The sequence below is a fragment of the Procambarus clarkii genome, chromosome 11, assembly GCF_040958095.1.
Source record: "Procambarus clarkii isolate CNS0578487 chromosome 11, FALCON_Pclarkii_2.0, whole genome shotgun sequence".
In the NCBI taxonomy this organism is placed as follows: domain Eukaryota; kingdom Metazoa; phylum Arthropoda; class Malacostraca; order Decapoda; family Cambaridae; genus Procambarus; species Procambarus clarkii.
In genome coordinates, this window is record NC_091160.1 from 33830632 (window position 1) to 33843411 (window position 12780).

General features: G+C 42.5%; 1 protein-coding gene across 4 annotated transcripts in view; it reads right to left on the reverse strand.

Moving 5' to 3' along the window:
* Window positions 1-12780, reverse strand: part of LOC123758283 (probable G-protein coupled receptor Mth-like 3) — a 50678-nt gene that overhangs the window by 12440 nt on the left and 25458 nt on the right. For 2 of the 4 annotated variants that reach the window (XM_045742472.2, XM_069322542.1), the window contains one exon: window positions 127-449. In XM_045742472.2, the coding sequence (XP_045598428.2) occupies window positions 127-325 (199 nt within the window). In that variant the 5' untranslated portion in view covers window positions 326-449. Of the gene's footprint in view, window positions 1-117; window positions 450-12780 lie in introns of all 4 variants that reach the window. The other 2 variants (XM_045742469.2, XM_045742471.2) reach the window with 1 other exon arrangement.

Here is a 12780-nt window from a genome sequence, read left to right on the forward strand (position 1 = left end):
TTAATTTAATGTTCATCTGTGGTAAAATTACAGAGAAATTATATGTTCCTTTATTATTTACTCCTCTTTCCATTTATTTGTTATTTGTGCTTTGTTACAAGGTAGTGTTATACTTGCCAGCCTCACCTATAAGATGAATTGGATCAGCAACATGGCTCTCAGCGTGGAGGGAGGGTGCGGCTGCGGGCTCACCTTCATACTGATATCTGTCATCACCATAGCTGTAGTCATAGTTATCAGGGGCGTCGAACTGGGCACCCCTTCCAACTGTTGCTAACACACCAACAGCTATGCACAAACATAAATTAATACTTCTGAACTTCATTCTTCTGTGATGAGATTCACAGTTTTCAGGAAGCAGAATAGCAAAACTAAGTTCTAATAATTTTCAGGGTGTTGCTTTTGTGTTTCTTTTCCTACACATCACTTGGTCCATGCCAAAAACTTGTCTGAAAATAAAATAATTTAATATTAATTGGGTTGAAAGTTTGTACCAACACAAATTGCAGTACTACACATGAGAATCCCCTCAACATAGCAATAATTAAAATAATTTGTTGCATCAAGCAGTGGACACATTTAACATTATCATCCTCATGCATGCAGGTAACTGTGCACTGCACCGTATTATGATTTTTGTAAGAATACTGTAGTGGTCAGTGTGGGGCTTTTGTACTGATCAAAGTTTATTAACAGGCATCACTCTGATTTACAAAGTTTAACTATCTCGAGCATACAGTAATATTAATTCTATATAACCAACATCATGTTGACTATAATATGTATAGTAATCATTAATATTAAAACTAATACAGTGAAGTATGTATGTGTTTGTAATTACCTAAATGTAGTTACAGGATGAGAATATTTCGAAGTGATTACCACGAGGGTACATACCCCTTTGAAGACAGGTTGTATTCTTGGGCATTAATCATTCACCACCGCCAGCCGCGAATGTGACTTCCTTTGTTAGCAAAACGTCCATCGCAAACCACCACTACCTCGAGCTACAGCCACACCACACTAACCATCCACCAAGAACTACAACCACCACATGCTAAACATCACAGCCACCACACTAACCACCAATAATTACATTACTCCACACTAACCAACCTGTTTACGGGCTCACCATAGCCCGTGCTATATGGACACTTCGTTCTGAATAGCTAAATCTAAAAACAACAACTAACCACCTGCCAAAGTTACATTTACCCACGAAAAACTACGACCACTCTACACTAACCACCTCATCTCAGACAGTCTTGGCCTCAGCGATACTGTAAACTGCCTTGTACAGATACTTGCGAGCCTATTCTTGGATCACTCGTGATATAAAATGTATACGTATCTGTGTAAACCCGTCCTCAGACTAAATCCATTCCATCCAGCGGTCGACCCCAAAGACGCATTCAACATTTTATAACATTGCTCTTCATTCAAAACAGGAATTCTCAAATATAAATTAATATTGTTATACATTAGCATACTGTGCATATTTAGGCATTAGTTAGGTTAGGTGTTTAGGTTCTGTTGGCGATTATTTGTATTTGTAGTAAGTGGGTGCAACCCGTCCTCGGACCAAGTCCATTCCACTCTATTTTATCACCCTTATGGAATGGACTTTGGACTTTGTTTATGAGAACGGGCTGCAACGCCATAGTTCGTTTAGCTAAGCAAGTGACAATCTTGTGAAGCTAGTTACACAGTTGTTAATATTACTCAAACATACATAATACATACTCATATACATAACGTTTGTGTGTGAGTAATATTAACAACTGTAACTAGTTTCACAAGATTGTCACTTGCTTAGCTAAACGAAGTCTGAGGACGTGTTGCACCCACTTACTACAAGTACACATAATCGCCAACAGAACCACCTAACCTAACCAATTCCTAAATATGCACAGTATGCTAATATATAACTTATTTGTGAGAAAATTCCTCTTTTGAATGAACAGCATGTTAAAATTCATGAATGGATCAAGGTCACGGCCCTTGTGGATTTGTTCATTTGATGCATCACGCAATTGTGATGTCCGTGTGTAATTGATGAATGGGTTTTGGGGTCAACCGCTGGATGGAATGGATTTGGTCTGAGGACGGGTTGAGGGTTCAGGAGGGACTGAACCCATTATGTTCCTCTGCAACCCTTTCCACCAACGCCCACGGGAAGCTTATGGGGGTTGCATAATAAATAAATGAAGGACACGGTTGATTATTGATCCAACACCGTGTTACATGCGCCGGTCATAACCTCTACAGACGTTGGAAATGTATGTTTATCTCTCAGAATGTTCGGTAATACGTTTATTGTTTGTGATGTGTGTCTATGTATGTATTAACACGATGTACTGAACGGGGTGAGAATAGCTTGAGCTACCTCATCCCTTTGTGTGTATTTTACCTCAATAAACTTATTTCAATTTCTACAGACACTGGAGATACCACTATCTCTGACACCGTTTATTTAGGTGATTCATACAACAACACTCATGCGGGTCCTCCACTTGTTTTGCTTTGGTTTATTTTCTCCAAGATTTCATGGCAATGTTTTAGTGATCAAGTTACACAAGCCAAGATGGAAAATATATATAATAGATTATTAGTCACCAGGTAATTTAGGGTAGCTTTTATGCCTTTAATATGCCTATCAGAGTAATAAGTACTAGAAAGATAATACATAGGTTAAATCTTCCAGGAAGTGGCAAATTTTTTTTCGATTGCAATGATTCAGAACAGTATTCCCAGCCCATGTGCCACTCTACACTATGCTATGGTTAACCCCCGCTTATAACACACGTGTATGTATATAGGCCGTCCTTTGGATTCAACCTACATACTTCAGCACATTTGGAGATACTCAGTTTTACTATGGCGGTGTGTCCACTCACAGTATGAGTGACGCTGCCCAATACTGTCACAATGGCGGCATGTTCACTCACAGTGAGTGACGCTGCCCAATACTGTCACAATGGCGGCATGTTCACTCACAGTGAGTGACGCTGCCCAATACTGAACTATGCAATCCAAACTTCCACAAGACCAGATTGTTAATGAAAGAACATATGCACTAGAAGGTTAAAAGACCTGTCGCCGCTCAAGCCAGTGTTGATGCGTAGAAATAACTTGTTCACCTTCACAAACATACAACCACTTCTTGTTTGACTATGTCCTCGCAGGTTCTGGACACACAAAAAAAACAAGAGTATAAAAATGCGAAGATCGGCAACCACCACACGAAGCTTTTAAAGACAATCCTTCAGTAGAGGGAGGCGACTTAGCAAGTACCAGGCGGGTCCTCAGACTTGGATACCCATGTGCATGGGAAATAGGCTTACAGGTTCCGGAAGATTGGAGAAAAACAACAGTAAAGGAACAGGAAATGAGATTTGAGGATAGGGGCAGACAGATTCACTACAAACCACAATAAGTGTGCGAGGAACTGAATAAGAAATTCCAGGGGGTCTTCACAATTAGAGCAAGGGAGAGGAAATGTCAGCACTGTGGAGAAATGCCACGACAGACCACTGGAACATTATCTAACACAGTGCACAGTTACAAACCCATTAAGATTTCAACCTAGATTCAACAGAGCAGAAGTTGTTGTTAAACACGTGGTACAAAATCTTACTGAAGCGACCATACAAGTCATAAATACTCATACTCCGCCCAAGTAAAACAAACAAGCAACACTTAGTGAACCAGCCAGAGGCTTAGGGCCCGCGCAGGAATATCCCTTAAAAAAATATCAAGGCGGGTACGAATACAAGTCGCTTGTATACAAGACGATTCGCCAACGGATTTAGAAACCAACCTATCAATCCAAACCAATCTATCCTAACTTAACCGAGCCTAATATAGCTTAACCTAAGTTAATACTGTACATACTAGCCTAACAATATATACGGTTTTAATCAAAAAGCGAGCCTCGTCGAATCGTCTTGTGTATTAAATGACCATACATTGTATATACGACTATTCGCCAACGGATTTTGAGCCCTGCCTAACCTAACTCAACCTACTGCCATAGAAACTAAAGGATGACTACGATAAAATTAAAATATATCAACAAGTGCAAGGTACTGAAGCAGTGCTGGGAACAGGCGACCTTACACAAGATACTTTACGGATGAGAAAATCCTCCCGAATCTGAGAGAAAAATACTTGAAGGCTAATTACTATTGCACCAAACTCGTCACCAGGTTGCCCAACATAAGAACAGCGTTTAAGACTGAACAAAGAGTCGCCCAGGACCTTGTATAGCAAATGTCAGACCATTTCTGTAATATGCGGCACCAGCGTAGAATCCTTTACCTTGTCAAAACAAAAATAATCCGGAGAAAAGTTCAGAGGCATACTATAGACTCCGAGTTAAACAGATATGACTTACTAGTCAAGACTAAGTGAATTAAACTTCACGTTACCGAAACAAAACAGTTTGAGACATGACATACAAAATAGGAATAGATAGGACAGACCACTTCGCATGGGTAATACATGAGTAAGGGACACAGGTTAAAGCACCCAAACGAGCCACCTTGATATAAATATCCTTTTTTTGTATGTCAGGACAGCTTTAAATGTTGGCACAATAGATCCCAATAGCCTCTAGTGCAAACGTATACACCAGTCGATTAAGCGTCGAGGTGGAACCCAAGAGCCGTAGCTCATCCTCCAGCAAATACAACTAGGTGAGTGTAAGGGATACCTTGAGGCAAGGAGCAGCAGCAGCGGGCGTGTCCCGGTTGCTCTGCCTGCTCTCGCACAAGACAGCACATATATGACTTATTTATAACCGAAATAGTGACTATAAGCAATAAGTACATATGTGACATTCCAAGCCATTTTTTCAAGGCACTAACTTTTTCTCTCAGTCTTATTAAACAATAGAGATTTTATACAAAATTTGACAATATCCTGAGTTACTTTACAATTTATTTAAATATTTTAGTTTTGTTTTATTATTTTTATAAAACTGTAATATCAATACAGGTATAGGTTCAGTACTAATTGTAATATCTTAACATACTAAGGTTAGGTTAGGTTGTGGTTTTCTATTCAGCTTTTCACGGTAAACATATATTCACAATAAATTAGTATGTCAGATATGCATTTATTCATAAGCAAGATATTGACTATAAGCAAGTTTTTTTTATTACTATTATTTTCTACCACAGACGTGGCCACACAGTTACAATGCTAACCAGCATATATACATTTTCTTCTGTCCTCCATGGACAGGGTTAGCGATGTGTTAATCATATAGTTCAGGGGTTTATTGAACAATCAACCACAGAAGGTGATTCGGTGCTTTTAAAATGCTAAGCTAACCTACATACGTAAATACATTGATACACAGATTTACGTATGCCCTACATAAAGTGTTTGATGTGTCTTTTACATAGTGTCATTAATGTGCATTTACAAATGTGAAATGTAATTGTGATCAGCTTCCATATATGCTTTATATTCATACATACACACACACATGCATTCACATACATTTGTCTCTCTTACTCTGACAGGGTGAGATAGCTGAGAGAGAAACTAGTGCGCAATTAAGCACTTAATCACTGAAGGTGATTAAGGTGCTTTTACAAGCTCAGGTTATATAGTTACATCACATACATACATTGTATATATAAGCAAGTATAAATGTATAATACAATTGTATAATTGATATATAAGCACTATAAGCAAGTGCGGGAACGGGTTGCCCAGGACACATGACCGCCGTCACCCATCTTGATAAGAGAGACCACCTCGGTCAGGCGGTGGTGAGTGGCCTTTACATCAGGGAAGATAAACTTGGGTGTCATTGCACTCGCGTGTTCTTGATGGTATCCTCAAAAATGCATCCCCAAGTGCATTTCTGAGTGCATCTCTGCGCTCAACCCCCCCCCTTCCCCACGAAGCCTCGCCTGGAGATTCATAAGGAGGATCCTCTACTTTAATATACAAAGTTATCTCCTCTACACCATTTGTGGATTTTTAAAAGTTCTTTGTATACAATTCCGCTTGATATACCTCCTTCCCTTGACGTGTCGTCCATGTAATTAGTAATTCACTTTGTCGCGGGACAGGCAGCCTGCGTGCTGCTCTCCCCCTTTCGAATTAGATTTATTCCGGTTAACAAAAATATTTGACCGTTCTGCGTAGCAAATAACGTATTTTCGATTTCGTAGGCGTGGTAGCTACTCACTCACCCGCCCGGGCCGGGTTTTTTAGTTTAAAAAAAACAAGGGGAGATTTAAAAAAACAAATGCTTTAACATAGGCCAACTCAGTGATTTGTATATGAATTTAAACTTGGGAATTTTTTGTATGTATTAACGACATAAAACCCAACCAATTCGGATAGGTTGGGCTTAAAAAATTTTTTTTACAAGCCCCCGGTCTGTAATTTTCCGTACTCCAAGCTGCAGTCCTTCACAATATGCAATTGTGAATACTTGTGTTGGCAGCCACAAGTCTACCCAAGATCCAATAAGAGCTGGTGGCTCCTCCCGCCTTTCCCTACGTCAGCCAGTGGTGACAAATGGTTCTCTTTCCACATCCCTTAATCCTTACAGTCATAGGGGCACCCGCCTCCAATGGTAACACTAGTAGCATGATCGTGACTGCCTCGGTGTTATTAATACTGCAGGGGAAAGGCTGAACATCCCGGTGATAACATTGCAAGAAACTACTAACTGCCTGGGTGGTGACACTGCTGGGTGGGCTAACTGCCTGCTTGTCTGCTTGACACTATCTGCTTGATGGGGTTCTGGGAGTTCTTCTACTCCCCAAGCCCGGCCCGAGGCCAGGCTTGACTTGTGAGAGTTTGGTCCACCAGGCTGTTGCTTGGAGCGGCCCGCAGGCCCATATACCCACCACAGCCCGATTGGTCCGGCACTTTTATAAAGAGAAAACTAGATTGTTTTCTAAAACAATCTAGTTTCCTCTTGAAGATGTCCACGGTTGTTCCGGCAATATTTCTTATGCTCGCTGGGAGGACGTTGAACAACCGTGGACCTCTGATGTTTATACAGTGTTCTCTGATTGTGCCTATGGCACCTCTGCTCTTCACTGGTTCTATTCTGCATTTTCTTCCATATCGTTCACTTCAGTTTGTTGTTATTTTACTGTGTAGATTTTGTATCTGGACCTCAAGTATTTTCCATGTGTATATTATTTTATCTCTCTACCGTCGTCTTTCTAGTGAGTACATTTGAAGAGCTTTGAGACGATCCCAATAATTTAGGTGCTTTATCGCGTCTATGCGTGCCGTATATGTTCTCTGTATTCCCTCTATTTCAGCAATCTCTCCTGGATGGCAACCCTGGGTGGTTGTCTGAGTGGTAACACTGCAGGAGGGCTCATTACTGACCAAGTACACTACACAGAATGTCAGCAAATATTTCAATCACTACAAAAGTTGCTTCCAAGTAGTCAAACCTACTGTAAGTCGTATCCACCTTTAGAAATAAATTCAACACAAAATGCACCCCCTCTCCCTCTCAAACCCAGCATTCGACTGTACCCACCACCACCCTTTGATGCAGAGTACAAGCATTTAAAAATAAGATTAATCAAATAATTGGCCTCTCTTGGCAATAGACTCGGACTTTAAAGACAGGCACACAGTGAGGGGGCTTAATGTTGGCTAATGTGTTGACTGTTAAAAGTGCCGCTGGGAGCTGGAGACAGCCGACACAGCTTGATAAATATAGGTTTAGCACCAAGATAACACATCCAGAGATATCCCGACGCACCTGCTGATAACACACCTCCCAAGTCACGTGTTTTATACTTGAGCAACCTACCTTACCTTCTGATATATTAAATAATAATAATATTCTCAAATTGCATAAAATTACATACGAGAATTTGGGTTTTAATAAACCATATATTGGGTATTTTCTTCACCTTCATTCAAGCACTATGGCATTGAAGTTTGTCAAAAAAATAATAATAAAGTAATAATAATGTCTTCTCATAGATATAATTAAATTCACAAATACACAAGCGAGACTTTTTATTCTAAAATAACAATAATAATAAGTATTAATAATAATAGTTAAGTCACAACGAGGCTCCAAATTAGAGACCCAACCCACACGCCTCAAAATGTAAGTGACGACGACATAAAACACTTTACAATGCTTTAGTTGTCTGAAAGGAACTTGCATATTAATTTAAATACTCACTAATACGCGAAGGATCAGTGTTCTCGCGACCCATATATATAATGGCGTGTTATAAGGAAAACGTGCATAGTGGAACGACACGCTTCTTGCCACGATAACGGCTGAAGCACCAAGCTCGTTGCTAAGATAACGACGGGAACGACACGCTTCTTTCCAAGATAACGACTGAAGCACCAAGCTCGTTGCTAAGATAACGACGGGAACGACACGCTTCTTGCCAAGATAACGACTGAAGCGCCAAGCTCGTTGCTAAGATAACGACGGGAACGACACGCTTCTTGCCAAGATAACGACTGAAGCGCCAAGTTCGTTGCTAAGATAACGACGGGAACGACACGCTTCTTGCCACGATAACGGCTGAAGCACCAAGCTCGTTGCTAAGATAACGACGGGAACGACACGCTTCTTGCCAAGATAACGGCTGAAGCACCAAGCTCGTTGCTAAGATAACGACGGGAACGACACGCTTCTTGCCAAGATAACGACTGAAGCGCCAAGTTCGTTGCTAAGATAACGACGGGAACGACACGCTTCTTGCCAAGAAAACGACTGAAGCACCAAGCTCGTTGCTAAGATAACGACGGGAACGACACGCTTCTTGCCAAGATAACGACTGAAGCGCCAAGCTCGTTGCTAAGATAACGACGGGAACGACACGCTTCTTGCCAAGATAACGACTGAAGCGCCAAGTTCGTTGCTAAGATAACGACGGGAACGACACGCTTCTTGCCAAGATAACGACTGAAGCGCCAAGCTCGTTGCTAAGATAACGACGGGAACGACACGCTTCTTGCCAAGATAACGACTGAAGCACCAAGCTTGTTGCCAAGATAATCACAGGAAATAGGTGGCGGGAGACAAAAGGCGGGGCCCAGGCATTGATGCTTACCCTGCAAGCACATACCAGGAGGGAGAGATAAAAAGAGAAAGATAGAAAGGAAAAAAAAAGATAGAAAGGAAAAAAAAAGATAGAAAGGAAAAAAAAAGATGGAAAGGAAAAAAAGAGAAAGATAGAAAGGAAAAAAAGAGAAAGATAGAAAGGAAAAAAAGAGAAAGATAGAAAGGAAAAAAAGAGAAAGATAGAAAGGAAAAAAAGAGAAAGATAGAAAGGAAAAAAAGAGAAAGATAGAAAGGAAAAAAAGAGAAAGATAGAAAGGAAAAAAAGAGAAAGATAGAAAGGAAAAAAGAGAAAGAAAGGAAAAAAAGAGAAAGAAAGAAAGAAAAAAACAAAGATAGAAAGAAAAAAACAGAAAGAGAGAGAAAGAAAAAAACAAAGATAGAAAGAAAAAAGAGAAAGATAGAAAAAAAAGAGATAGAAAAAGAAAGATAAAGAAAGATAAAGAGACAGTTGTGCGAAGTTGTGTAGGTCAAGGAAAAACACAGGGCCAGCCTGCTTGCCTGCCTGCCTGTCTGGTTGTCTGTTTGGCCAAGGGGTCTGGTGCGACCACCAACACAAACACACACACAAACAGACTGCTTGCTCTATCCTCGCACCGCTGCCTCTAGTCCTTCTACAGCTCTATAGCTTTTGTGTTCTTGGTCCCTTAAATCTTTCTCGTATTCCTTGCCCCTATGCCCCTGTTACCTAGCAGTAAAATAGGTACCTGGGTGTTGACCAGACCACACACTAGAAGTTGAAGGGACGACGACGTTTCGGTCCGTCCTGGACCATTCTCAAGTCGATGAGAATGGTCCAGGACGGACCGAAACGTCGTCGTCCCTTCAACTTCTAGTGTGTGGTCTGGTCAACATACTTCAGCCACGTTATTGTGACTCATCGCCCGCAACTTACATAATATAATTATAAGGCTGACATTTCGAAGTGCTACCGAACTTAAGCAAAATTCTACCATTGTTAAATAGAGCCCGTCCTCATAGCAAACCCATTACCATGAGAAACCACACCCCCTTTCAAACCACCTGGGCTAGATATCTGTGATGGTCTGAAAGCACATTATGGTTCAATCGACTTGAGAATTGAACACATTATGGTTCAATCCACAATCGACTTGAGAATGGTCCAGGACGGACCGAAACGTGGTCGTCCCTTCAACTTCTAGTGTGTGGTCTGGTCAACATGGTTCCAGTAGTCTACCTGTAAACTGGTAAATGAACATTTGCCATAAACTGATATTAAGTTATAACATCATTGTATTATAAATTGTTAGTTTAAAATATAAAACGTATATGCTGAAAATATTCTTTGAAAAATTTGGTTTTCAGTAAACAGAATGCTCGGACACACTGAAATAGTTTTCGAATGCCATGTATCACATTTGTCAATAATAAGTTGTATTAACGTAACTAAACGTAATGAAACCTAACCAAACCATACCTTAAATTAACCTGAACCTAACTATGGATAGAAATTAAATAATGGCACTAAGTATGGTCCGACTTGAGATCGACTTGAGAATGGTCCAGGACGGACCGAAACGTCGTCGTCGTCCCTTCACCTTCTAGTGTGTGGTCTGGTCAACAACATGGTGGTAATATACGGGTTTATGACGGCTGGAGAGCACTCAGCGCCATAAAAGCCAGCCAGGAAACGTTGTCAAACCGCTGTGCGATGATCCTCGATAAGACTAACAGGCTTCTGTCACCGGCTCTGGTGCACCAAACAGGCTTCTGTCACCGGCTCTGGTGCACCATAACAGGCTTCTGTCACCGGCTCTGGTGCACCATAACAGGCTTCTGTCACCGGCTCTGGTGCACCATAACAGGCTTCTGTCACCGGCTCTGGTGCACCATAACAGGCTTCTGTCACCGGCTCTGGTGCACCATAACAGGCTTCTGTCACCGGCTCTGGTGCACCATAACAGGCTTCTGTCACCGGCTCTGGTGCATCAAACAGGCTTCTGTCACCGGCTCTGGTGCATCAAACAGGCTTCTGTCACCGGCTCTGGTGCATCAAACAGGCTTCTGTCACCGGCTCTGGTGCATCAAACAGGCTTCTGTCACCGGCTCTGGTGCATCAAACAGGCTTCTGTCACCGGCTCTGGTGCATCAAACAGGCTTCTGTCACCGGCTCTGGTGCATCAAACAGGCTTCTGTCACCGGCTCTGGTGCATCAAACAGGCTTCTGTCACCGGCTCTGGTGCATCAAACAGGCTTCTGTCACCGGCTCTGGTGCATCAAACAGGCTTCTGTCACCGGCTCTGGTGCATCAAACAGGCTTCTGTCACCGGCTCTGGTGCATCAAACAGGCTTCTGTCACCGGCTCTGGTGCACCAAACAGGCTTCTGTTACCGGCTCTGGTGCACTAAACAGGCTTCTGTCACCGGCTCTGGTGCACCATAACAGGCTTCTGTCACCGGCTCTGGTGCACCATAACAGGCTTCTGTCACCGGCTCTGGTGCACCATAACAGGCTTCTGTCACCGGCTCTGGTGCACCATAACAGGCTTCTGTCACCGGCTCTGGTGCACCATAACAGGCTTCTGTCACCGGCTCTGGTGCACCATAACAGGCTTCTGTCACCGGCTCTGGTGCACCATAACAGGCTTCTGTCACCGGCTCTGGTGCACCATAACAGGCTTCTGTCACCGGCTCTGGTGCACCATAACAGGCTTCTGTCACCGGCTCTGGTGCACCATAACAGGCTTCTGTCACCGGCTCTGGTGCACCAAACCGATCTAAATGCTCTTTTTTTTTGCGTAAAGAAACATCTATATTCTCAGATCTGGCTCCAGATATATTTCGGAGCAGCCAACCACATATACAACGTCAGGGGACACGAGACTAAAAACTGTAGGTCTATTGGCCCTTGTCAACCTGCTGCTCTAGAAAGAACGTCCCATTTCCCGCGTATGCGTTACAAACGGTACAAAATTTTAGTACTAGAAAATGGAAGCGGCTGGCGAAAGTGACGTACTGTCCCGTTTTCTGTTTTGGATCCTCTGGTAGGTTAGGGAGAGGACACTTTAGACTGAACGTTTTCTTGACATTTGGAAACCTTAGGAAGATAGGCTGCATACAAGGCAGCTTCCTAGATGTGTAAGAACATGGGCTCCAGGCCAAGGCGGTTAGTTTGTCAGTCCTGGTGGAACAAACCAAGCTCCCCAGGTACCTGCTCAATGAAGTAAATGGAATTTGAAAGGCGAGAAGGTAAGAGGCAGAGAGAAAAAAGTGAGATTTTTGTAACACCATTCTTCTGGACTTCATTGTTTCAACCGAGACAAGCCAGCCACGGTATAACCAGCGCGGAAAGGAGGGAAGGACGAGGGGGGAAGAGAAGAGACAGTGTGTACTCACCAAGTTGTGTTTGTGGGGGTTGAACTCTGGCTCTTTGGTCCCGCCTCAACTGTCAATCAACTGGTGTACAGATTCTGGAGCATGTTGGGTTCTATCTAATCTACATTTGAAAGTGTGTAGCAAGTCAGCCTCCACCACATCACCTGGTTGATGGGGTTCTGAAAGTTGTTCTACTTATGTTTGACTTGTGAGAGTTTGGTCCACCAGGCTGTTGCTTGGAGCGGCCCGCAGGCCCACATACCCACCACAGCCCGGTTGGTCCGGCACTCCTTGGAGGAAACAATCTAGTTTCCTCTTGAAGATGTCCGCTGCTGTTCCGGCAATATTTCTTAT